The sequence below is a fragment of the Camarhynchus parvulus genome, chromosome 3 (assembly GCF_901933205.1).
Source record: "Camarhynchus parvulus chromosome 3, STF_HiC, whole genome shotgun sequence".
In the NCBI taxonomy this organism is placed as follows: Eukaryota; Metazoa; Chordata; class Aves; order Passeriformes; family Thraupidae; genus Camarhynchus; species Camarhynchus parvulus.
The window spans coordinates 42,831,642-42,856,532 of NC_044573.1; the positions used below are offsets into that span (position 1 = coordinate 42,831,642).

The window sequence follows — 24,891 nt, forward strand, 5'->3', positions numbered from 1 at the left end:
CTCAGCCGCCCGCCGCCGCCGCCGCCATGCCGGGCGCCCGCGGATTCTCCCATGGTGCCCCGCGACGCCGAGCATCCCGCCCGCCCCACCCCGGCCCCCGCCGCCGCCGGGAGGGCGCCGTCACGGGCCGCCCCCCGCCAGGCACCGCGCCCGCTCTGCCCCGCCGCGGGGCCGGGGCCGCCGCCACACCGGGGTCCGCGCCCTGCTGCCGGGAGGGGCGGCAGCGCTCGGAGGCCGCGGGGCGGGAGCGGGGCCGGGCCGAGCCGCGGCGGAGGGGGGGCGGTTCTGGCGCGGGGGCGTCCGTCACGGCCGCGTCCCGCCCCGGGCACCGCGAGGTGCGCTCACAGGTGCAGAAAAAGCGCGGCACGGGGGCAGCCCCGGCGGCCGCCAGCTGGGCTGCGCGCCTCGCCGGCCACTCCCCCACCGCCGGGTTCTCACTGATCCTGCCCGATACATCACGAGTTTCCGATCCGAGAGCTCTGCCCAACTTCAGTGTCACCCGTTCTGCGTTGACTTGACATGTGTTTTGGGCGGGATGGGGGGAGATTCCTCAAAAAAACCATTCGGATTCTTTCAAGAATGGGTTTAGGAAAAAGCCCAGTCTGCCTTCGTTGAAGCATTTCATGCAGCTGAATTGCAAACTAGCGGGGGTGAGGAGGTAGGGGCGGGCTGGAGGAAGCATAGGCGAAGCGGGAGAGAGGGGGGCTGAAAAGGCGATGGAGCTGAGTGGAAGCCTTGGACAAGACAGACTAAAGTCGGTGAAGAATGAGGCATAAGGATATCAGGTATATTCTTATGGGACGCCCCCAAAGGAAGGGATATAAGGTGGGTTGTGAACACCAGGGCTGACCTCACACGATGCTTACCACCTCCCACCCCCGACCATCATAAAACAGCGGTGAAATGCAATTTTAAGTGTCTCGCCAGCCCCTTCTAGGGACTGTTCCACATGTATGGACCTTTACTACAGTCAATTTTGTGAAGGATGCATATATGTAATGGATACATCTATCATCTTGCACATCACCAAATTTACCCTATTTCAATTGTTCCTGACCGTGGCTACAGTTTCACAGACCAAACATGCCATTCTGCTGTGCTTTGTGTGGATTTTTTTTTTTTTTTTGACAAAGGTAAGAGACCACAGATGCTATTGTAGTAATTGTGAGCTCATGAACCACATTCCTCAGCTTTCTTCCTGATGTCTCAGGTGATGTGGCCGTGCTAGTTTTGGCCTGATGGGAGGGATGATACAGCACTGTGAACAAGTGGTTGGGAGCAGGAAAGCAATGGCATCGTCTCCCTTCAGCAGCACTGCCACCATTAAATGCCTAAGGATCTGCAGCCTTGGGGCTTGAGTACTTGCTCAGTGTGACCTCGGAGAGCAGCAAAGTTACCTGAGCTGTTCCTGAGCTGTATAAAGGAGGCACAGTCCCGGCCGTGCCTCATATGCTACTCCTGGAAACACATCTTGCCCAAACTTCTGCCCTTTTGAGTGAACTTTTTTTTTATCCTTTGCAGGCTCTTTTCAAAGATGACAAAGTTTATTAAACCAATTGTAATGATTGAATCAAGTGCAATATGCAGCTATGAATAATGTTTTGATGTATGATGACTAAAACTGTTAAGTTTCAGAAACTAGTGAAGTCATTTTCCCACAGGCAGACTAGCAAATAATTTTGTTTACATGCACAGCTCCAAAATAGAAAGGTGGGTAAACTAGGGTACAAATAGAAAGCTTCTTCAAAACCTCCTCTCTTCTGTTTTTTGAGACCTCTAACTCATGTAGGTTAAGATGTGGAAGGCCTAGATAATGCAGACTGCAATTGATATTATGTTGGCTTGTTGTCTTGGTTTTGGCTGGGATAGAGTCAATTTTCTTCTTGGTAGGGGGTACAGTGCCATGTTTTGGATTCCATATGAAAATACCATTAGTAACACAATGATATTTTGGTTGTTGCTATGTCATGTTTGTCTTAAAACTTTTTGTGTCTCGTGTCCTGCCAGTGAGGTGGCACAAAAAAAGAAAAACTGGGAGGGAGCATAGACAGGACAGGACAGGTGACTGAAACTGCCCAAAGGGATATTCTAGACCATCATGCTCAGTATATAAAGTGGGGGGAAGGAGGAGGAAGAGGGGGACGTTTGGAGTGATGGTATCTTAGTTACCTGTCTTCCCAAGTAACTATTGCATGTGATGGGGCCCTGATCTCCTGGAGGTGGCTGAACACCTGCCTGCCCATGAAAAGTGATGAGAATTAATTCCTTGTTTTGCTTTGCTTGTGAGTGTGGCTTTCCTTTCCCTATTAAACTGTCTTTTCTCAACGCACAAGTTTTCTCATTTTTACTCTTCTGATTCTCTCCTCAATCCTGCTGGTGGGGGAGTGAGTGCCTGCATGGGGCTTGGCTGCTGACTGGGGTTAAACCATGACACTTGTCCATGCATCACCCAAATCTTTCAACTCTGCCTCATCTTTGGATAATGCTGACACCAAGTTTTTTGGGTTTTTTTTGGCATAAGGATACTCGCAGCATTGAAGGGTTCCTGTAATTTCCAGGTCAGGATATGTGTTCTGGACACAACATAGATGCACAGTATTGTAGCTACACAGTTGCAGGAGTGCCAAAGATGAAAAAAGGGACCTCTTTTCTCAACAGAGATACCAGTGAGGGTCTGAGCCATCCGTACGCAGCTCTTTTAACCAGTAACTCCACTAGGTGGTGCCGCTGGAAAGTTACAGGCACTTTACAGTTTTGGGTCACAATATTTCCATCATTTGAACTCCTAGGAACAGCAACTATACACCAAGATCCTGGAGCACTGGGTGCTGAAGAAACACTGAAGAAAGTCTAATCTGAGTGCAGTGATTGCTAGTGGATAGTGGCACTTCAGAAAGCAAATTTTGGAATAATAGCTCTAGATAAATATTTAAACATTTCACTGTAATGCAACCAATACCTTGTCTGACCCAAAACATTCCACACTTAATTAGTTCCTGCAGATTCTTTTAGATAACAAAGTACAAGGTGGAATTTGTGTGGCAGAACGCTTGTATTACAACATACTTTATGGCTTTTATAATAAGGCAAATATGCAGATAAGGGAAAGGCTTGTAATTACCTCTCTGAATAGCTGCAAGGCAATGTTATATTAAAGGAAATGGGAGAAGACTTGATAGACATGCTGGTTCTGCATTCTTTCTTTTTGGTTAATGTGGTTCAGTAAGTCACTTTAGCGTAATTGTATTTTTGCGTTGTGTATAACTATAAATACAGTGGGGTAAACAAGAATTTATGATTTTTGAATACTGTAATTTTAAATTTTTTTAATTACTGTCTTTATGTTCAAACCTTAGTTCTGTGGTATCCAGCTGCAAATTTTCTGTTTATGTAGAGATGTACAGTGCTCTGAATGTAGGTTTTTGTGCAAAACATTTAGTGTTCATAACACCAGGTTATTCAACTCAGCAGTGCAGTTTTACACCTCTCCTCAGCCTTTACTGTCCTCCTCAGGGCCTCTGCTGGCAGCAGCCACATCCATAACCACAGGTCCCACAGCACAGTGATTGGCTCCTGGCATGAACTCATTTCCTTCCACTTTGAACCACCGTTTCCCACCACGCTGGCGAGACGGGAGGGCGTCCCCAGCCCACACACTTCCCTCTAACTTCCAAGGAAACGACAGCTGTAGTTTAAAAAGTGATACGATTTTTCCACTTAAAACCAGGAAAATCTTTACCCAGAAATAGCACATACACAGCATTTGCTGTTTTCAGGCAACCTCTTAATTGAAAGGATTGTGTGATCGCACCACACAGGGCTGGGACTCTCTCTCCGTGGACAGAGTGGTGAGCAGGGGAGAGTTGGAGTGGATCCAGAGGAGGGCAACAAAGGTAATTATGGGCCTGGAGCACCTCTCAGAAGGACAGGCTGAGGGAGCTGGGCCTGCTCAGCCTTGAGAAGAGATGACTGAGAAGGGGCCTCATCCATGTCTATCACTATCTAAAGGGAGAGTGCCAAGAGCCAGGCTCTTCTCAGTGGGGCTGAGAAACAGGACAAGAGGCAACTGGCAGAAACTGATGCACAGGAAATTCCATCTGAATATGAGGACGAAATGCTTTACTGTGAGGCTGACTGGACACCGGAACAGATTGTCCAGAGAGTTCTCCCTCATTGAAGATGTTCAAGAACCAGTTGACCTCAATCCTGTGCCAGGTGCTCTAGGATGACGCTGCTTGAGCAGGGAGCTTGGAACAGATGTACCACTGTGGTCCCTTCCAACCTGACCCGTTCTGTGAGAGCCCAGGAGCGGCGGAGGCAGGTGACGGAGCAAGCACGAACCGAGGAAACTCGGTTTCTTCAGAACCCGCTTGGGGTTCGCTCCAAAGGAGGCCCAAAACCGCACAATGAAGGAGAGGGCAAGCTGCGGCGGAAGCACAAGCCCCCAGCCTTGTCTGCAGCCCCCGAGGGACAAAAGGGGGGTCACGGCTCCCTCAGCCCCGGCCCCCGGACCGCACCGGTCCCTCCGCTCGCCGCGCCCCACTCCACGTGACGGCGGGCGGCCAATGGGCGGGCCCGGGCGGGCGGGCGCGGGGCACCGGCGCTGCCCTCCCCGCCTTTCCCGCGCGCGCCTGCGCTCTCCCCGCTGGAGCCCCGCGGCGGCGGCGGCGGCGACCGGGCCGGGCGGCCCCGCCCCTGCCCGCGCCCCGCCCTCCCTCCCGCGGCTCCCGCTCGGCGGCGGCGGCGGCGGCGGCAGGTGAGGATGCGGCTGGGCGGGCGCTCCCGCGTCGGCGGCGCTGCTGCTGGTGGCCGCCGGGGCTAAGGTCGCTGCCATGGCTGTGCCGGGCGCCGGGGCGGCGGCGTCCGCCGGTGGCAGCGGGGCTCCGTGCCCGCTGTGGACGGCGCTGTACGACTACGAGGCGAGTGGCGAGGACGAGCTGAGCCTGCGGCGAGGGGACGTGGTGGAGGTGCTGTCGCAGGACGCGGCGGTGTCCGGCGACGACGGCTGGTGGGCGGGGAAGATCCGCCACCGCCTCGGCATCTTCCCGGCCAACTACGTGACCCGCCAGCCCCGCGGTGGAGCGGCGGCGGGGGGCGGCGGGCGGGGGGACCCTGCGGGGAGCCTAACGGAGATCGACTTCCAGCACCTGGAGCTGCAGGAGATCATCGGCGTGGGGGGCTTCGGGAAGGTGTACCGGGCCACCTGGCGGGGCCGCGAGGTGGCCGTGAAGGCGGCACGGCAGGACCCCGACGAGGACATCACGGCCACGGCGGAGAGCGTGCGGCAGGAGGCCAAGCTCTTCTCCATGCTGCGGCACCCCAACATCATTGCCCTGCACGGGGTCTGCCTGCGGGAGCCCAACCTGTGCCTCGTCATGGAGTTCGCCCGCGGCGGATCCCTCAACAGGGCCCTGGCCGCCGCCCCCGGGGCCGCGGCCGCCCGCGGGGGCCGCCGCATCCCCCCGCACATCTTGGTGAACTGGGCGGTGCAGATCGCCCGCGGCATGCTCTACCTGCACGACGAGGCCATCGTCCCCATCCTGCACCGGGACCTCAAGTCGAGCAACAGTGAGTCCCAGGCGGGCGAGGGGGGGGAAGGTGACGAGGGACTTTGGACGGCGACGGCGAGGGGATGTCCCCGCCTTAGGCCGCGGGGCCTGGGGGGTCCCGGCGTGGCCCCGGCGTGGCGGCGCGGGGGCGGGTGGCCGGGCCTGGACGGGCTCCGTCCGAGAGCCCTGTTCCACCGGGGGATGGGTGTCGCAACTCGGGCACCCGGTGCCAGAAGCTTGGGCAAGCGGCAGGTTGGTTTCCCGGGCTGTGAGCTGGCTACGAACTCGTGGAAAGGTCGGGAGGAACCGGGGGTACCTTCAGCGCACGCAAAGTCCTGCCCCCTCGGAGGGAAGCTCACTGAGAGCGGGATAAAATTCTGTGCGCAGCCACAATTGCAAATCTACAAGGCTATATTTATTCTGATGCGTTGTGTGGTCCTGGCTTTTAAAACTAACCCAAGGAACCAAGCGCCTTGTAAAGAAAAGATTTAATAAGGGTATCACTTCTGTTTCACTGCCGTACAATCATATATGTTTCTGGTTTTCACTGCATGCATTTAATATTGCTAAAATTTACCCACTTAGCCAACATTGAGGTGGAAAAGACAAGTACCTTAAAACCAGTGGAAGCATTGTTGTTCAGATGGAAAGATTTGCTTTCATCCCTTGGCATGGGCAAATGCACCTGCAGGAATGAGGGAGCTGCTCAATTCGTGCTTAATGGCTCTTTGGTCCATCTGACGATACAGAAGCATCTAAGATTTTGGCCACTGTGCATTTGGAAAGCTGGATTACTAGAATAGAGTGTTTATGGCTTGCCATTGTAGTTGTGTTTAGAAATGATGACCTGAAAGTGGAAATCTGTGTGTTTCCATAAATATCTGAAAATGTCTCAACTGTTTCCTTTTTGTTCTGTATGTTCCAAAAGTGCAGCAATGTGTTAGTCTTCTTTTTTTTCAGTTAGGAGTCCTTAAGTAGTCCAGTAGAAATAGAAAAGCTTCATTCAAGTTTGAAGCACTTTGTTTAAGAGGCTGTGTGTCTTGAAGGTCACCATGCATGGCCTGTTAAGACAAGGCTCAGTCATGGGACTGACTGTTCTGAGAATACTTTCACTATTTGTTTGATAAAGAAAGAACCTAGCTCAGCTGTGTTTGTGGTTCTGTTTGTAGCACGGGCGGTGAACTCTTGGACATTTAGCGTCATGGCCAACACCTTTATTTCTAGCAAGTGGTCTGTAGCCAGCTTGTGCGCTTTTAGTTTGCTGCTGTGTAAGGAATGGGCTGCTGCACCTTGGGTGTTAGTGGCTCTCCTTACAGTGGGCTGCTGCATGCTAGCAGCATGTTAAATGACAGTGACAAAGTTCGTGTCTGAAATAAATTCATAACCCTGTGGTTTAGCATAACACTGGGGGCTGAGTTGAGTACTGCTGAGAACTGATTACCATTATCATCATACAGGGGTAATGGCAGAGCATTTGAAAAATATAATTCTGATTATAACCTTAGCCTAGGTGCCTATACACTGCTTCCATTACTAACTCCTGTTGCAGATGCACTTAGCTTGAGCTAGTTAGATCTCTCAGCTGTATTTCTTAATCTTAGCAAGATACTTCAAACAAACTTCTTAGTTTGAAGAAGTATTGAGTATGCTAAATAGAATTATGTCTCTTGATCATCCACCTAAATGACAGTGTTAGAAGACAGTGGTGCTGTGGTGGTACCATATACTGTTCAACAACATGAATTTAAAATGACTGCGAGTCATGGCAGTATCCCCTGTTCTGGTAACTCATCCATTCATCGTAGATTTCCCTTCATTCTTTTTCTGCAGTCTTTTGCAGTCTTGCACAGTGGGAGTGGAATGCTGCCAGGGTTGAGTGAGCGACTTGCTTGGCATGGACAGTAACAGTTCTTCAGTGGCTGCAGCTCCAGACAGGGGTCTGGCAGCACCCATTCCTCACCTGCTCCTCGCTGCTTTCCAGGCACTGCTGCTGGTGGTGCTTCAGGGCTCGCCCTTAAGTGGCTCTAGGTAGTGTACGAATGTATCAGTTTTGTGCTAGCTTAGTTATTTTTGTTAAGAAGGATATTTTTTCTTCCTCAGACAATAAATTAGAAAAATGACTGTCCTTATTACAGTGTGGTAAGGAATGCTTCTCAAACTATTTCCCTAGCAAGTAGGCAGGAACTAATTTTTCCATCCAGGGAAAGGGAGCCCCTTCTACCAGTGTATTTGATCCAGAAAAGGTATGTGTCTGGGCTTGTGGTTGGCAGGCAATAGCAAGCATCTCAAAGGCAAGCATGTTACTTCTCTCTGCAATTTTATGGAGCTGGGATCTCTGTAGCATATCTGTTGTGGCTTCCCTGATGCCAGATTGACAGGACTGGAGAGAAAGTGACATAAACAGAAGAGCCGCGAGAGCAGACAGCTTTTATTAACAGCAGTGACTATCTGGGTTTGAATGCTCTTGTTTCATGGGCTCTTTTTGGGAGGTGGGAAAAGGTTAGTGTTTCTGCTAGAGTAAGAGAAATTAATAGGTAAACAAATGTTTTCCATATTGGAAAGGAAAACTGACGAACTTGGTTTTTAGGGCTGAACAGGGAAGTGAAGTGTATGTAACTCATGAGTTTTTTTGACAGCAGAGAGAGTTTCTTCAATTCTGGAGTCCATGAAAAATAAATTTAAATTTACGAGCTTTTCAAAAGCAGACAAAACATAAGTGTAAAGAACACTTAGCTTTAGATATGTAATTAAATGAAACATAGTAACCATGATGTCTCTAATGTTGCCTTACGAATTGTGGGTGCTTTATAAAACCTTGTATGGCTGAAGTGGTAAGTTTCCCTGACAAATATCATGGCCTGTTTTGAGGAGAACTTCTCATAAGCAGTTCTTACATTCCTCAATGTACTATAGATTAAAGAAATAATCTAAAATAAAATATTTAGAGGTGAACTTTACCTAATCTAAAATGTTAATAAAAATCATGGAAGAAAATTTTATTTTGTTCAAGCCATCATTGTTAATAAAGGAATTCTGAATTAATTGATGCTTTAACCGAAAAGGAGGTGTCTTAAAAACTGTGAAAATACTTGAATATTCCTAACTCTTTCTTCTGGGTAGGAAGTTATTCTTGATTTAGCATGCCTGCTGATTATGAAAAAAATTTAGGTTTTACTGGAAATAGAAGACAGGAATTCATCTACAAGACTAGACACTAAAAGTTACGTATGTCTTTTTACCACATCTCAGCTTTTTTTCTGACTCTTTGGAAGGGCAGCTGTTTTTCTCTGAGGGGATGAAATTTCTTGCTTCTGAGCAAGGACACCCTATTAGTTATAAGATCTGTGGTTGTGTAAGGGCTCAGCACAGCCTTCCCTGATTATTCTGTCCTGAAGAAAGCTAGTAATATATTCAGCTAGAGTATGCCACCTTTTCACTTTCTGAAGTCAAGGCTAGAGAAAACAGAGGTTTGTGATTTTGGCGTTGATTTCAGACTGTGCACTGCTTCTGCCTTTAAAAAATGCCCTTTATCTCTAGTGCAGCAGCCTTGTGTACTTGTAGGAACCATTGCAATAAGTTCAGAATGTCTTGCTTATGGCATAGACCTATCCATGATTACAGAGTTGGTTGTGTGTAGATTAAGTGTACTAACACAGTACTGATAAAGTGCTCTGTACTCACTTGTCATAGATGCATATGTAAGAAGTTCAGTTTGCTGAGGCTTTCACCAGCTCCTCCAGCAATCCACGGTCCTTTGCAGCCCCCAGCTCTGTGAAGGGCGTTGAATTTATATTGCTTTTTGAAATTGTCGAGGTCAGCTGGAGTTTCAAGGATTGTTGAATAAGGCCATGGAAGTGACAGTGCTAATGAGAACTACTTGGAATCTGAAGGAATCAAACACAGGAGAGGGCAACCCACTGTAATGTCATGTTCTTCAAACTAGTATAATGAGTAGCAGTTACAGAATAGAAAGCATTTGATTTTAAAACCTTAAAAGGAAGTGTGATGTGTTTTTATTAAACACTTTTTAAAATAAGATGTTTTCCAGAATCCATAAAAACTGCTTTCTCTCAAATGTCTCTGTATAGCATCTTTAGGCTAGCTATTCAGGGAGAGGAAGAGTAAGAAACTGGAGTTAAGCCTATCTGCCATTTTCTGAACCGATTTTATGTATTCTGAAATCACTAGGGTGTATAATTTGTCTCTTGACTGTTTTGAAGAGGTTAAGACTTGTTCACATCATAAGTACAGCTGTTATTAAATGTTTGAAATGCAGAATCTTGTACAGTTACCAAGAGAATTCAAAATTACATTCAATTACAATTGTCTTTGGTAGTTTGAGAGGGATGAGAAATCAGTGGATTTGAGCTTCATTGTAACTTCCTTTGAAAACAAAGTTCCAAGATGCCTGCTGATGGCAATGAAACTTGGGGTTTTTTTGTCAATAGCACTGTGCCAATTACTGCTCACCGATTGTGGTGTAACAAAAACTAAAGAGCCTGATGTATTCTGCATCTCAATCTCCTTGTCTTGGCACTCCCATTTGAGGAACTTAGAGTCTCATACTGGCTTCCACATCTCCAGTGTCCCTGGTGGTCTAAGCCTGGCTGTCCCAAGGTGCCCATCTCCAGTGCTGGGTGACTCAGGCACCTCCTGTAGCATGCTGCAAATGCTGTAATTGGTTTGACACTGCTTGCACTGCCTGGCTAGCTGCTAAGCTGCTGGTGGCTGCTGTCTCTGAGGTCTGGAGGGGAGTGGATGTTTTTCCTGGCAGAACATACTGAAGTTCCTCTGCCAGAAGGCAACTGATTTTCATAAAACCCATAGGAACCACGTCTTTGAGAATGTGGTATCACTTAGATGGATATCAGTCAGGTGGAATCATGGGCCAGAAGTTATTTAGCATTTTAAAATCTGTATGCTGTAGCTTTCCATGCTGTCTTCATATAGGAAGTCATGGTACTTAAATGCTTTATATTGTTCTTAATTACTTAAAAATCACATAGTGTTAGAAATTATGCCAGTTGTACCAGGTTTCTATCCCATCTCTGAGAGGCAGTAGCCCTGCCTTGTGCTTTGCTGTAAAAGTATTGCTGCTGCATTGCAACATTAAGAACATACATCCTGAAGCATCTGGAAGTGGATAGGCAGGAAGGAGCACTGATTTTTATACCTTGTTGGTTAAGTATTCTTTAAAAAACCACAGAAAACCAAAATAAAACCACCTTCATGCAGTTATCAGTAGGATTGCAAAATTTCATTAATTTGGGAAACAGCACCTGTTTTGAAGGTTGTGATCTACTTCAAGTTAGAGTGCCATTGAATTCCTGTAAGTTTTTCTTTTAAATGTCCTTATGTCACATGAAAGAGTTCTGTGTTTCATGAAACATTGCTCCCAGTAATTTTTTTCATTATTTCTTGTGTGCTCAGACTATGTAAATAGGGATTCTATTTTTTGAGAGGCCCTGAAGGTTAGCTGGATTCTGTGGGAGCATCAAATGCTTAGCAGCCTTGAGCTAGAGTATTATCTTTTTCTAGTTCATCAAAGGTAGTGCTATGTGTTGCACCTGTTTTAATATTCATTTGAGATATATGCTTGTTGCATATAAATATGTTGTGTAGTTTGTGTCCAGAAAGATACTGGTATTCAAGAGAGAACAATTTTGAGTAACTGGTTGCTGCAATTGTCTCAATCCACCATAGAAATAACTGTAGTGTTAAAATGTTGTAGAGGCCTAATTCCAGTTGAAGGATGTGTTTCAGCATTTAAAAATAATATTCAGAAACATTATGATTTTAATACAACATCCGTCAAATGAAATTTTGTGAACTGCTGCTCTGGAATACAATATTCCTGTCTAAGCTTTCAGAGGAGGAATAATATCCAGCAGTTATTTTATTTGAAGATGAAGACTTAACTGCAGTAGCCATTTATTTCACCTCAATTACCATCTTCTAAATTGGCTTCTGTTTGATGTTTTTCTGTGTCTCAAGTCTGGACATTAAGAGGTGGAAAAAATTGCTCATTAATTTAGAACAAAGTCCCTCAAACTTAAGGCTGAAGTATATTTACATGTAGTGCCTAATGCTAAAAACAAGACTCTGGGCTGAAACACTAGCTATATGTAATTTGATTAATTAAAAGGTCATGAACTTTTAATACCCCTATTTATAATTCATTTTTAATTCAGACTTTCATTTTAATGTGTTCCCAACTATGTCCATCTGACGGCTGTAAAGAGTTGTTTCTTATTTGGTGTTGAGACTGCATCTCTAACAGGTCAGATTATTTAGTCCAGAATAATATTGCTTTGATCTTTCTCTGGATCTAACTTGGTTTTTCATGTCTTTCTTCTCTCTGTCTTTGTTCTGTCATTGTATAATACCGAGTGATCTGGTTTACAACTTTTGGAAGATTGGATTTTTTTTTCTTTCCCTGCTTTGTGTTATATTCATTCCTAGCAGGTTTCTTCAGGACTTTCATTTGCACCAGGGTTTCTGGTGACCTCTTCATGGAGAATGTGGGAGTCACATTGTAGTCTGTATGTTGTGTTTGCTCGCTGTTTTTATGATAAAGAGTTCTGTTTTGGGGTAGCATTATAAATTGAAGTGTAGGACTTTGGATTAGAGTATTTTTAGTGTTTGTGTATTAAAGACTTCAACCATTATTTGGCTCAATTATTTTATTTTTTTTTAAAGCTGGTACCTTAAAATAGGCTTATATACCTTTTTGCCTCTGAAAATTGTACTGAGCAAACAACATATTTCCACAAAGGTCAATAGAAAAACAGACAGCTAAACACCTCCCATTAGCTGTTAAAATACTTATACAATTCTGTTAATTCCTCTAAGCAGTGAAAAATAATTTTAACTTCTGACCATAACGCTTCTTAAACGAGGTATTGTACTTAAATAAACAAACTGCAAAATGTGGTTGAGATTTAGATGTTATTGGTGTTATCCAAGCATTAGAAGAAATTGAGATACAGCTGAGTTTTCAGTTACAGATTATTCCCCCATCCCCATTGGAGCTGCAGGGACAGGGCGTGTTTTTGAACCCTCTTAGCAAATATTAAAAGTTCCATGAAAATATTCTGCAACCTCAAAAGGATAGAGAAGTAACACATCACTGAACTGTATTTGGATGTTGAATGCTGTTTTGTGGTTTCTTTGACCTTAGAAGAGAATGGCTTTTTGTTTGCAATCCGTAAGTTTTCTTACCACTGAGTATGAGCTTTCTTCTAAACTTGCTTCAGTGTTGCAAGTTCTGAAACAGGCTGACCTTGTATGATAAACATTTGCAAGGAGTGGGGGCAGCATAGGGTAATTTCTGACCTTGAAATTTATTTCTGATTATTTGTTAAAATTTAAGGCATTAAAATTTGTTTCAATAACTTTCAGTAATAATGCTTCTAATAATACAGATTTTTTTTTTTTGAGCTTTGGGATTGTTTTGTTTATTAGAAGCAAAATTAGGACATTGAAGTAAACATAAATACACATGATACATAGATACAAACAGATAAATACCAAATTACTTGGCTGTATATATTCATGAGCAGTACAAAAATAACAACTGGTGTAACTTACATTCCTGGATTGACAGCTTTAAACTACATTTCATCACTTTTACCTTGCTTGACCATGTTACTAAGAGCCTACCTCAATCCAGTCACTGAAAATTAAGTGGATGTTTAAATTTTAACCCTCTTACTGCATGTTAAATTCATGGATTAAATATTGTAAGTTGAAAAAATTACATATATGTATAATGTCACCACAGAAGTATTCTTCCTTCTTAGAGCTTCCTGCCAGCTTTAACCTTTTTTGTGTGGGGTGGGGGTCATAGCTCCAGTTAAATCAGTCTTAGACATGCCAATGTTGGCTACATAATCATTCTTTGTTCTCTTCACAGTGACTAAAATCTGTGTTTTGGCAGGTGTACTATTAACTCAGAGCTGATAAGTTGGCCCTCCTTCTCAAAAATGTAGGAGTAAATGCTTCATTGCTGTCGTTCATTATGGGGCAAGTTAACCCTTGGAACTGGTTATATTTTAGTTCTGAATGTTCAGGCAGTTTTGTAATTTTCTTTTCTATTAAGATTAGATGCCAGTGTTCTTCCTGAAGTTATTTGCTTTTTTTCCCCTCCTGTATTATGTAGAAAGGAAAAATATTGTACTTTTTAATTCATTGCTTAATGTTACACTATTGAGACAAACAATCAACTTTCCTTTCATTTTCTGTTCTGAAGAGAAATACAGCACTGTCAAGTTTGCAGAGTTCTCATTTCAAAATAAGCATTTTCACTTTACTGATCTTGAAAATGTATGTAAATGTATTTAAAAAAATAGTGGAGTCAAAAATTGTCTGGTTTTTTTCTGCTTTGTTTGGTAGGTAACAGGTTGTTTGGATTTTTATTTTTTGTTAAAACAGCAAGAATCTTTGAAATATTCCTTATAAAATAAACTAACAACTTAAAAATTCTTTATAAAGGGTAACCTATTAAGATTCCTCATAGAAATTGTTAACAGGGTTTCATGTTAACTGATGAGATTCTGACTCAATGACTAAACCTGACTAAGTATCTACACCAAAATTTAGATTCATAGCAGTTGGCATCTTCAAAGGGGATCCAGGAGTTTTTTCTGGTTTTGGTTTATTTAAAGGGTTCTTTCCGTAGTAGATTTCGTCAAAGGTGATTTTATAATGGAAAAAACAGCAAAGCTGGATCCCGTCTTTAAATCTCTGGTTAAAACCAGGTGCAAAAGGGTTGACCCGTTTCTGTTGCTTGACTTCCCATTTGTTGCAACAGGTGCCACATGGATTCCTGAGGCAGCTGTAGCTGCATGAGGAGGCTTCCCCACCCACCTCCCACCTGTCAGCCAAATCTACACATCTCAGTCTCTGTCTGTGTGGTCAGTAGGTCAGCTTAAAACTTTGCAGAGATTCAGCAGGAAACTACTCTAAGCTGGTTTATTTGCAGGCTTCACTTTCTGCTGAGCTATCTGGCTGGTTGGATCTCCCAAGACTACCCAGCTGCTAGACTCAGCCTGGGGGGAGAAAAGCTGTAGAGGGCTATAAATGAAGAGGAGGTTAAGGTATTTCAGTGACAGCAGGTTCCTTCTGTCTTGGTTGTGACATCAGACTACACCTCTTTACTTCAGCTCTGCTAGTAAGTCGCCTTTAAACGTAAAATGTATTTTTAATTTTTTAGGTATGTATCTATGTATTTCTATTAAACTTTATTTCATTTTGATGTGACTCTTTTTTTGTATTAAATATTCTAATTTCAACACATCAAATGCACCTTGAGATAAGTCACAAAAAATAAAGCAACAAGGAAGTTCATAATTGCAGACTGTAATGTGTTACGATCAGGAAAAGTATGCCAACTATGTAAATACTTCCGTGTACTCAGAAGCTGTGTATTCTTCTGATTAGCTTGAAATATCAAACTGCATCGAGTCATGTTCTATTGACTTCAAAAAAATAACTATAAATCTGAGCCAAATTTGAATGAATATTCATAGCTTTGAAAGGAAATACTGAAAAGGTGATTTGACTAATGATAGAGAACTTAAATTTGTTAGTTCTGAAGGAAGGTAACATCTGTCAGCTCTTGCCCCTGGATGCCATTTGTGAGATTATAAACCTCATCTGCCTTGCCTGTTAAATTCTGTATATTGTATGACATATATTGATTTAGGGAATGGCCAGGTCTTAAATTTAGGGTAGGCAGGAAATTAATGTTTTCTCCACATTTCTCTTGGTGGAAACTGTACCTGATGTATTATGTATTGACAAAGACTTTTTATGCAGTTTTAACATAATAGCTTTAGTTTGCCTTATCTTTTGGGGTTTTTTTTAACACTAGGATGAAGTTCCTTAAAAAAATAAATCACTTCCATAAAAAAGGTGGTGTACTTTAAGGAATGGATTCAGAGCCACTTTATTTTGCTGAGTTTGAAACTAGAACATTATCTAACCCAGGAATTCACAACCTAGATGTTATCCTTCTCATCTACCTCCATTTTGGTCACTTTTTGTTTCTATTTTTGGGGTTTTTTTCCTTCAGAGTTGCCTTTTAAAAATAGCAAGCAAAGAAAGTAATTGCTGTTTCAAATAAGTGAGGAAGTTTCTGGTAGATAGAACACAACTGAATGTTTTGAGTTTTAAAGCTAAGTTTCAATATTGACTGATTTCCATGTAATTGTGAAATTATGGAGGAATTGCTTTAATGAGGTTGTTTTTTCTTAAATTTAGCTTTTAAATAGGAGAGTTAAGTTTAATATTTTATTAAAGAGAACTTGAGAATGTTGTGTCCAGTCTGCTTTTGATTTTTTGCTGATGTAGCATCCAAATCCTGCATTTTTCAGAATTTACTGCTGATCTAGTGTTTAAATTATGATTATTTGAATGTCTAATTATAAATGCTTATTACCTCTAGTACTTCCTCTTACAGCACAATAGAAAATTCTGTTTTGCTTTACAGACCTATCTGAAGAGCAAGTGAAGCACAAATGGCATGCAGTAAAGTAACTTGCAGCATCTGTAGTCTGTGCCAATAACTTGTTAAAACTGCTTCTTTCTCTCAAGTTTCCATTTGCCCAAAGTGGCTTTAATAATAGTTATTAAAGATGTGAAGGGGAAGCAAAAAATGGTGATGCAAGGTGTGTTGGAGCTATTGAAATCTCTTGTCCCTTTTCCTCTCTTTCCTTCTCCCTCCATTTTTTTCAGAAGGCAGGTGATTCCTAGTCATTCTCATCCTTTGGTGCTTTTCTTTTGCCACATATCCCACTGTGGGCTGTGCTTTTCTTATGAGGTTGATGTGTATTTGTCAGTTCATGATGTCAAGAACTTTTTGTGTCAAGTCTTGTCTTGTTTTGGCTTTCCAATGAGGAGCACTTTGTTCAGGATTTTCCTTTTTTTTTTTTAGTATATGTTGGCTCCTTTGAGGTACATTTTTTGGGTTGTTGGTTGTTTTAGTTTTTTTTAAGCTGGGTATTTTTAGAGAAATTCATTTAAGAACAAACTGCTCCTTTCAGGTAAGCGTGAAAATTAAGAACTCGTTATATGCCTGCTGTAAAGGGGCATAGATAATAGAGGAGCACAGTATCCATAGAATAAAAAAGTATCCTGCATATGTAATCAGTGTTTAAAGGATAAAATTCCCTTGCTGATGGTGACCTCTGAACTTAATCCAGTGAGACAATCACAGTCTTGACAGATACTAGCTACAGAGATAGCAGAACCCATCCTGAGAGCCCACGGGAGAAAAGGAAGATATTTAAGGAGTGGTACTGCATGGGCAAAAGAATAATCTTTTTTTATAGACAGAAGAGTTTCTGACCAGTTAATGTTTTCACTGACATATTTAATTTGTGGTTTGCACGCCTAATTTTTTTCACTATGGTAATTAATCTGCAGTTTAAAACCTAGATATGGTTTCTACAAGCAATGTTGACATTTTAATTTCCAATTACAATTGGAGCCAAATAACAATTCCAAATGATGGAGGTGGGTCTCTTAATATGGACAAGGTATTGTGTTTCATTAATTGAATATACAACATTTAATAAGGGTTTTTTCTGCCTGTTAGTCCCCAGATAAAGACGCAGGGTCACCCTGCTGGTTTTGTTGCATGTTGATTTAGTGAACTAACAGGAACCAGATTTGCTTGCAGACAGTTGGAGAGGGAGCTGACTGGATGCAGGGGGAAAAGAGACAGTAGCAGCATTGTTTGGACAATCTCTATTTGCAAGTAGAGTTGTACAGCAAAACAACTTTCTTTCCTTTATAGTATTCTCTAAGAATGACTTTATCAGTGGTGGTAAATGTAGTGGGTATGTAGGTATTCTTACCTATAATCATAGTAACTTAAATTACTGTGGTATTAAATAGCTTATATTTGCAAAGCCGGTGATAGTCACCTGTTTAGCAAACTGCAGATAAAGTAGCAAGAAATGGTTGGTAGCAATTGACTAACTTGGGAAAATAAAGTTGCTTATTTTTAGTACTAACAAAATAGGTAATATAAAGGGGGTTTAATAGAAAGTACAGAGATGATAGGAGAGATAGAATGGGCTTCAGTATTTCAGGATGATTCTTTTTTAAGTTTAAGTATTAGAAGGTAGTTTGAATTCAGTACATTTAAACTACTGAAAAGGTGTTCCATCCTTTGCTTTGGCTTCTCTCAGAATACCTTTTTTACTTAACTATTTTATTTGTATGGTAACTGAAAAAAGTCACCTGAAAACACGGGAATGCATTGTTCATGCAATAAAATTGACTTTAACTGTATGAAGTCTTTGGATTTAAAAAAAATTCAACTGAAGTGTTGTCTTAAATGGGAACTTTGCTAGATAAGGTTGGAGAAATACAATCTATATGCACTTAGAAACAAAAAGAAAACTAACACCATAGGAAATAACCTGCTTTAAAAGTATAGCATTGAAGAGCTTAGTTCTTGGTATCAGTTTCCTTGATGTCTTGCCTAAAATATCTGTCAAGGCCTCCCTTAGGCTTGCTATAAATACTGCTTCTTAAATTACGTTAATTTTAACAAATAAAAAGGAGAGAAGCTGAGGCAGGAATGTGAGCCTTTTATTTAGAATTATGCTTTAAACAAAGTGCTTGCAATTTAAATTAGTACTTCTGGTTGTTCTTCTCTAGGCTTTCAGCTTAGTCTTGAAAGTAGCACTGTGGGTGTCATTCTGTACCTGAGTTTGGCAGATGTGCACCCCCAGGAATCTGGTTTGTCTAAATGTGCACTGTTCTATTATTTCTGGCTTATTGGTCTATATGTAGGCTCTTGCTTATATTTTCCTTTTCCCCAAAGAATTTCAACCCATGCTCAAAAGAGCAGAGAATGCAGTTGTTGTTCATCTCTAGCCAGACTTGGTCTGCTACTTCATGTTTATCTCAGCTTTTTTTTGCTCACCTCAAAGAGAGCTTTCCTGCATATGTGGAGTATTTGGAGATGGGACTGATGGAATGGGAATAGCACAGGAAAAGGAGTGGCAACTGGGGGCATTTGAGGGGGATTTTCCCAGGACCTTCTTTTCAAGCTTAAATTCTGTGCCTTTCTTGACTAAGATCACCTGGTATGGAAACAGTAGTGGTGTGGCAAAAAATTGTTGCTGCGTCTATTGTAATTAGAGGAGCACAGACTTGGGAAGTACTGGCTGGCTCCATGGCAAAGCGTTAGATTTTGGTTTCTAAAAGTGTGCAAAACATCTTACCTGCATACTGTTACCCCATGAAATATTTGCATTGTGCCATAAGATCAGTAGAAAAATATTCCAGGTACAACAATGATAGTGCAGAAAGCAAGAAAGATTAATGGCAGTACTATTTCAGGGACCATTAGGTTTAACAGGAATGTGTGTTTGATCTTGCTACTTTTTTGAGGGTGAACTCTGCTTTACACTGCAGAGGAGGTCCGAAACGGGGATGGGAGAAAAGAGGCAATAAAATTCCCTACTCTGGTAACTCCAGATCTAGAACTGAGTTTAATCAGAAGTGTACCTGTAAGATGGACCAGCCAGAGCACCTAGGAAAATATTGTTGTTAAGAGCACCAGTGCTGTAGGTGTGCATTCTGTTGTTAGATATGGGTAGCTTCTGTTCTCATAACTTCTCGAAACCTTTGTTTAGCGCAGCAAAAAGGACAAGCTCTTCTGATTTTATCTATATAAAAGACATTACTAGACATTACTAACTATTCTATTTGCTATGTCTGCTTCAGTTCCTGGTATTGGACATGCATGTGCAGGTTTAGTCATTCAATATTTCATGAGGTGTTATGGATTGTAAAACTCTATTGATACCTCCCTGTTTCTACTGAACTAAGCCTTCTTTAGTGACTTTTAGAATTGAACTACTTGCGTAGCTACATGTAGCTTGCTAGTTTTCCATTAGCCAGAACAGCCAGGCATTTCTTCTTCCTTCATCTCTTTTATATAGCCATAGATTTTACGACTGATCTTATGCAAACTTGCATATTTTTTAATATGATGGTCTGTTCTTTCTTAGAGTGAGTGCTACCTTCTGACTGTGCTGCCCAGGGAGGTGGTGGAGTCCCCAATTCTGCAAATATTCCAGAAACGAATGGATGTGGTACTTAGTGCTGCGGTTTAGTTGACATGGTACTGTTTGGTCAAAGGTTGGACTTGATGATCTTGGAGATTTTTTCCAACCTTTATGATTCTAAGTATCTTATCTACCACTTTTAATACCAGTTTACTGCACAGCACTTCATTTTTCTCTCTGACTTACCTGGCTTTTATCTTTAGCTCGTTAATTTGTATTTCAGGAATTATTGAAAATAACATCTCTTTGTTGCCCTGCTGTAAATATTTCTGGGCATGCGGTGCCTCATATATTCAAGGAGTGCCTGTTATATGTCACCCGAGACTTTGCTCTGTGATGTTAATAAATTTGCTTTCCACCTGATCTCATTGCTGAAAGGTAGAGTCACAAAGAGAGATGTAATAACTCAGAATTTAGTTGAAAATGATGTTGCTGGTAGAAATCATATGCGACCTTAGACTACTTGGTCATTTTTTTATTTCTGGCTGGAATGTTTGGGTGAGGATCCAGGGCAGAGTTTTACATTTGGCCCAAACTTAAGCTCCTTCGATTTTGAATCATTCAGAAACATAGTATCTAGTATTGCTTATGTAAAAATGAATAAGGTGTTAGATAAATATCCTTATCCTGTGTCCTACTTACATGGTAAATAAGTAAGCACATAGGATTTTCCTGCATTTCTGCATACCTAATCTAATCTGTGGGTGTTGGTGGGTTTTGTTTTCAAATAGTCTTTGCACATCTAAATATTTTGGGCTATGCTTGCCAAGAGCAAAGCTAGAATGTAAGTATGAACTTCATTCTTTGTTTGAAAATAAAAAGTCTGAAAAACATTGAAGTAAACCCAAAAGTGTTAAACTGTCTCTTGCCCAACTTAATATTGCACGTATATTGGAGCCAGGAAAGACAGTTAATTTAAAGGTTTGGAAAAGGAAATGAGGATGCTGAGCTAACAGGGCAAACTGGTGATGATAAAATAGTTTCCCCCAGGTTAGCAGCCAGCAAGGGCCAGGAAGCTCTGGAAGAGGCAGGAGGATGCTATAGTGAAGGTTGCTAGGCTACTCCAAGGTAAGCTCTTACAGAGTGCTACTCAGCTATGCTGAGCATTTTTACTGCCCAGCTGCTAAGCAATGCATGTGTGGTATTGTTTGCCTGGCTACCAGCCGGAAAGGGAAGTTTGAACTGCTAAGAAATGTTGTCCCTTTGTAGGATGAAACTTGGTCACATGCCAGTTATTACCTTTTGCAAGACTGACTGTTTTTGGTTTCGGTCACATTGACTGACAAGGAATGTCAGGAATTCTGCTGAACATGTTTGAAATAGAACAGCAAACAATAGGTCTTTGATTCAAGTATAAAAGTATAAAAACTTGCATGAATTTAACCTGTTCTGGTGGTTCTCATCGGTGAGCTCTTGGTTTGTCTGTACCATTTTGGCCTTCATTTCTCTTGCTGTTAAGAAGCTTATTGAAAATGGAATGTGGGTTCTTTTCCTTTTATCTGGATTTGATGTAATTTTTGAAATATTTGTGAGAGTTAATCTCTACCAGTAAGAATTATTTATTTCAATTCCAAGTGCAAGGTCATCAGTTTTTCTTCTGTAAGGGAGGGTAAGTCTTTGTCTGCATTTTTTGTTAATGGGTTTCCTGTACTGTGCTTTGCTCTACATACAGGTAGAAACCACACATTTATGCTTCTTACATATTATTTAATTTTTGGTCTTTGTCCCAGGAGATCATTTTAACAGAAAGTTAAAACTGACAGTTGCTCTCTCAAACAGTGACAGAAGAACTGAATATGGAATTTAAATTTTGGTGTATTAAAATTTTGATTCCTTTCCATCAGTTATCTCCCTGCTTGTGAGCTCTAACACAATTACCTAGTTCTATTCTTGTAACACTGTTTCCTGAAGAGGTGCTACAACTCTGCCAATAAAGTTGTCTCATGAACAAGTCAGGCACTGTAGGATGCAACAGCAAAAAAAGGGTGACTTACTCTTTAACATTCATGAAGGTGCAGTGTGTATAATGTAAAAGGGACTGGATCCAAGTCCAGTGGCCTGTTGCCAGCAGGGAACTCCTTAGGCAAACTAATTTCCCTGGCATATAGTTTCCCAACTTTGTTCTGATTTGTGGCCCAGGGATTTCATGAAACTAAACTAACTTTTTGATAGAAATTCCCTATATCAAGTTGACTTCTATGAATTTGTGGAGATACTTTTAAAATCTATGTTAAATAATAGTATTCACATACTATGCCAAGAATTCTAAAGTTCAGAATCTTGTTGCAAAGTTCACTTGTGTGTTCTGTGAATGACTGACACGTGTTTGAGTCTCATCTGCTAGTTTTTCCCAGCGCTGTCCATTTCTTGTAGTGAGAAACTTTGAACAATTATTATGTCTAGTTTTCTTCATTAATAAGGCATTGTTATATAGATTTTTGTTTGTAAATGTTTCTTTTCCAAGGGGAAGGCTAGGAAAGGGCTTCTTGTCTATTAACCATTCCTTGTAGCTGTAGTTATGTTGTTTTGAGTACCCTGCTTGTGTCCTTCCCCTCGCCTCTTTCAGTTGTTACAGGCTTTTTGAGATGAGTAGGGGCCAGGATGGAGTGCACTATTAAGAATGGATTTTATACTGTGACATAATACTGCTTTGTTTTGTCAGTCTTTTATAAGAATTCTTAAGATTTGGTTTTGGTTTGCTACTGCTGCTGATTTTATTATTCCAGAATCTTGTTGCAAAGTAGTTAATTTTCTCAGAGTCTGTCATCATCTTGGATTATTAGGTTTCTGGGCTTACTTAAATGATCTGATTTACTTTCCATCTCCAGTGTACTTCTTGCTTGTGCTAATTTAATACATGCTCCTATATAAAAATAATTTATTTTAATATATATTTTTAGCATAATAATATATATTCCTGCATAAAATGCTCATGACACTGTAGATGTTTCTTGCTTCTGTAGCTTGGAATAGTTTAAAATTATCAAAAAACATTTTCATGTGGATAAAAATTGCTATAATATTTTCTCAACACTAAAAGTAGACAATTATCTGTGCAATACAAGTTGTATGTGAAATTAATAACAGAAATGTATTTTTTTATTACCATTGTATTAATTTAAAAACTCAATCTTTTGCAGTTTTATTGCTGGAGAAGATGGAGCATGATGACATTTGTAATAAAACTCTGAAGATTACAGACTTTGGTCTGGCTAGAGAGTGGCACAGAACAACCAAAATGAGTGCAGCAGGAACTTATGCATGGATGGCTCCAGAAGTTATCAAGTCCTCCATGTTTTCTAAAGGAAGTGATATTTGGAGGTAAGGAGTTTTTCTGCTGAAGGCCATGTTCAGTGGAGCTGTGTTGAGGGTTTTGACAGATTTTTTTTTTTTTGGTAGTTTGCTAGGTTATTGTCTCAACATATGGCTAGTATAGCTCTTCTAAGAAACAAACACATTTTAAAGTATACTTCAGTTGTTATACCTTTTATTGTCCATTGCTTACAAACTGGGGGAGGAAGAGGGAAAACAAAGACTCTTTTTTTAAAGCAAGCTCTATGCTCTTGATACATTAATGTATGATTGATCTCATTTTAGTAGCTTTATTTTATATTTGATGTCTGAAAACACTCAATCTGCTCAAAAATGGGACCAACCAATTATTGCCTTATATGACTAATAAATAATAATAAGGTTCAAACCAGAACTTTGCCAAGTGTTGACTTGAATTAATGCTGTTTTTAGGAATCTGGAATGTGGTTGTGTATAAAAGTTAATACTAGGTTGAAGCTTCTACATTTACACAGATTTTGCATCCAGTAGCTGGATTAAGGAGAGTGTATTCAGCACAAATTTGTTTTAACTTGCTCTGTAATTTTAAAGGTGGGAAATGCCCTGTGTTAAATTTGTGAATTTCTCATTTAAGATGTTATTGTGGGTAATATAAATAATATGGCTCTCATTACTGATGCTATTTTTGAGTGGTGTAGTGTGGGATACATATAGTGTAGAAAGGTAATTTCAACTTTAATTTTAGCTTAGTTCTGGTTTGTGAGTGCAGAAAAGCAGTGATTGCACAATAGGCTCTAAAAGCTGCTGTGCCTCACCTTGAAAAGTCTGCATTTCCTTTCTTTTTGCTATGTTTGCTCTGAAGGGTCCAAGATAGCTATTTGGGGAAGGAGAGGAGGACTTTAATCTGTTTTCTCCTGCTGCTTTATGCATGTTCTGGATTGTATAATTCTTAAATAGGGTCCTGTTTTGCTTAAATGCATGATATTCTACAGCATGAAGTAATACTTTTGGTATTCTTGTGATGATTCTGTATCTGCACTGCTGTTTTGTGACACTCATTTGTCTTGTCTCTGGAACCAATTCTATTTGCATTAGTCTCAGTTGATGCCCAGTTGGGAAGCATCTTTGGCCTCATTCTTTTTTTGGTTTTTTCCATTCTTTCTTACTTTTTTCTTAATTTTTTTTCTTTTGCGGGATGGAGGTTGGGTGTAGGCGTTTCCCTAATCAGCTGTATTCCATGCTTAATTACAGGTCCTGTCCAGTCTTGTTGCTGTGATTTTAGGTATCTGAGGGGGTATGCTTTGGTGCAATTATTTTATATTCTGCTGCAACATTAGTTTACATTTTTGGAACCTACAGTATTTCTCTTCTTCGCCTTCTCTTCTGCACGCCTCTCTTGTAAAAATGTAAGTATTTAGTTCAATGATGGAAGTCTAACAGGAGAGGTTTTTAAGTAGAAAGGCTGTGTTTTGCAGTATAGTTTAGACCTTCTTAGCTTCTAAATATTTTCTGCTCACTGCACCTTGATCTATTCTGTTGCTTATCTTTACTCTTTCTTTAAAAGAAAAGCAAATAAAGAATATCCTGGTTACAGGAGTGGTTTTTGTTTTAAAAAGCTTTCAGATTACCAATTTAAGTATATGGGTCTCTCTAAGACAGGAACACAGTATGTTTCAGCAAATTTCTAAACTCAGTTACAGATACTGTGTGCTGAGGCTCTGAATGAAATCTGCAGGCTTCTTATTAGGGAAAAAAAAGAGCAATTGAGGCTGCTCAAGTTGAGGCAACTTACATTTCCAGCTTGTCTTCCAGAATCTGCCAGTGCTCGGAAATGCTGTGGGAGTATTTTCATGCAGAGCCTTCCAGGCTGTATGTTCTCAGGTGTCATCCTAGATAGCAGAACTAGTGCTTTCCAGGCCCTGCACGTGTATCCTTTTGCTTTCCAGACCAGAGCTTCAGCT

General features: G+C 41.4%; 1 protein-coding gene across 1 annotated transcript in view; it reads left to right on the forward strand.

Moving 5' to 3' along the window:
* Window positions 1–4,754: 4,754 nt before the first annotated feature.
* The window catches only part of MAP3K21 (mitogen-activated protein kinase kinase kinase 21), a 41,188-nt gene continuing 21,051 nt past the window's right edge, over window positions 4,755–24,891 (forward strand). The window contains exons 1-2 of the mRNA XM_030945605.1: window positions 4,755–5,568; window positions 22,780–22,960. Coding sequence (XP_030801465.1) covers window positions 4,833–5,568; window positions 22,780–22,960 — 917 coding nt within the window. The 5' untranslated portion in view covers window positions 4,755–4,832. The remainder of the gene's footprint in view (window positions 5,569–22,779; window positions 22,961–24,891) is intronic.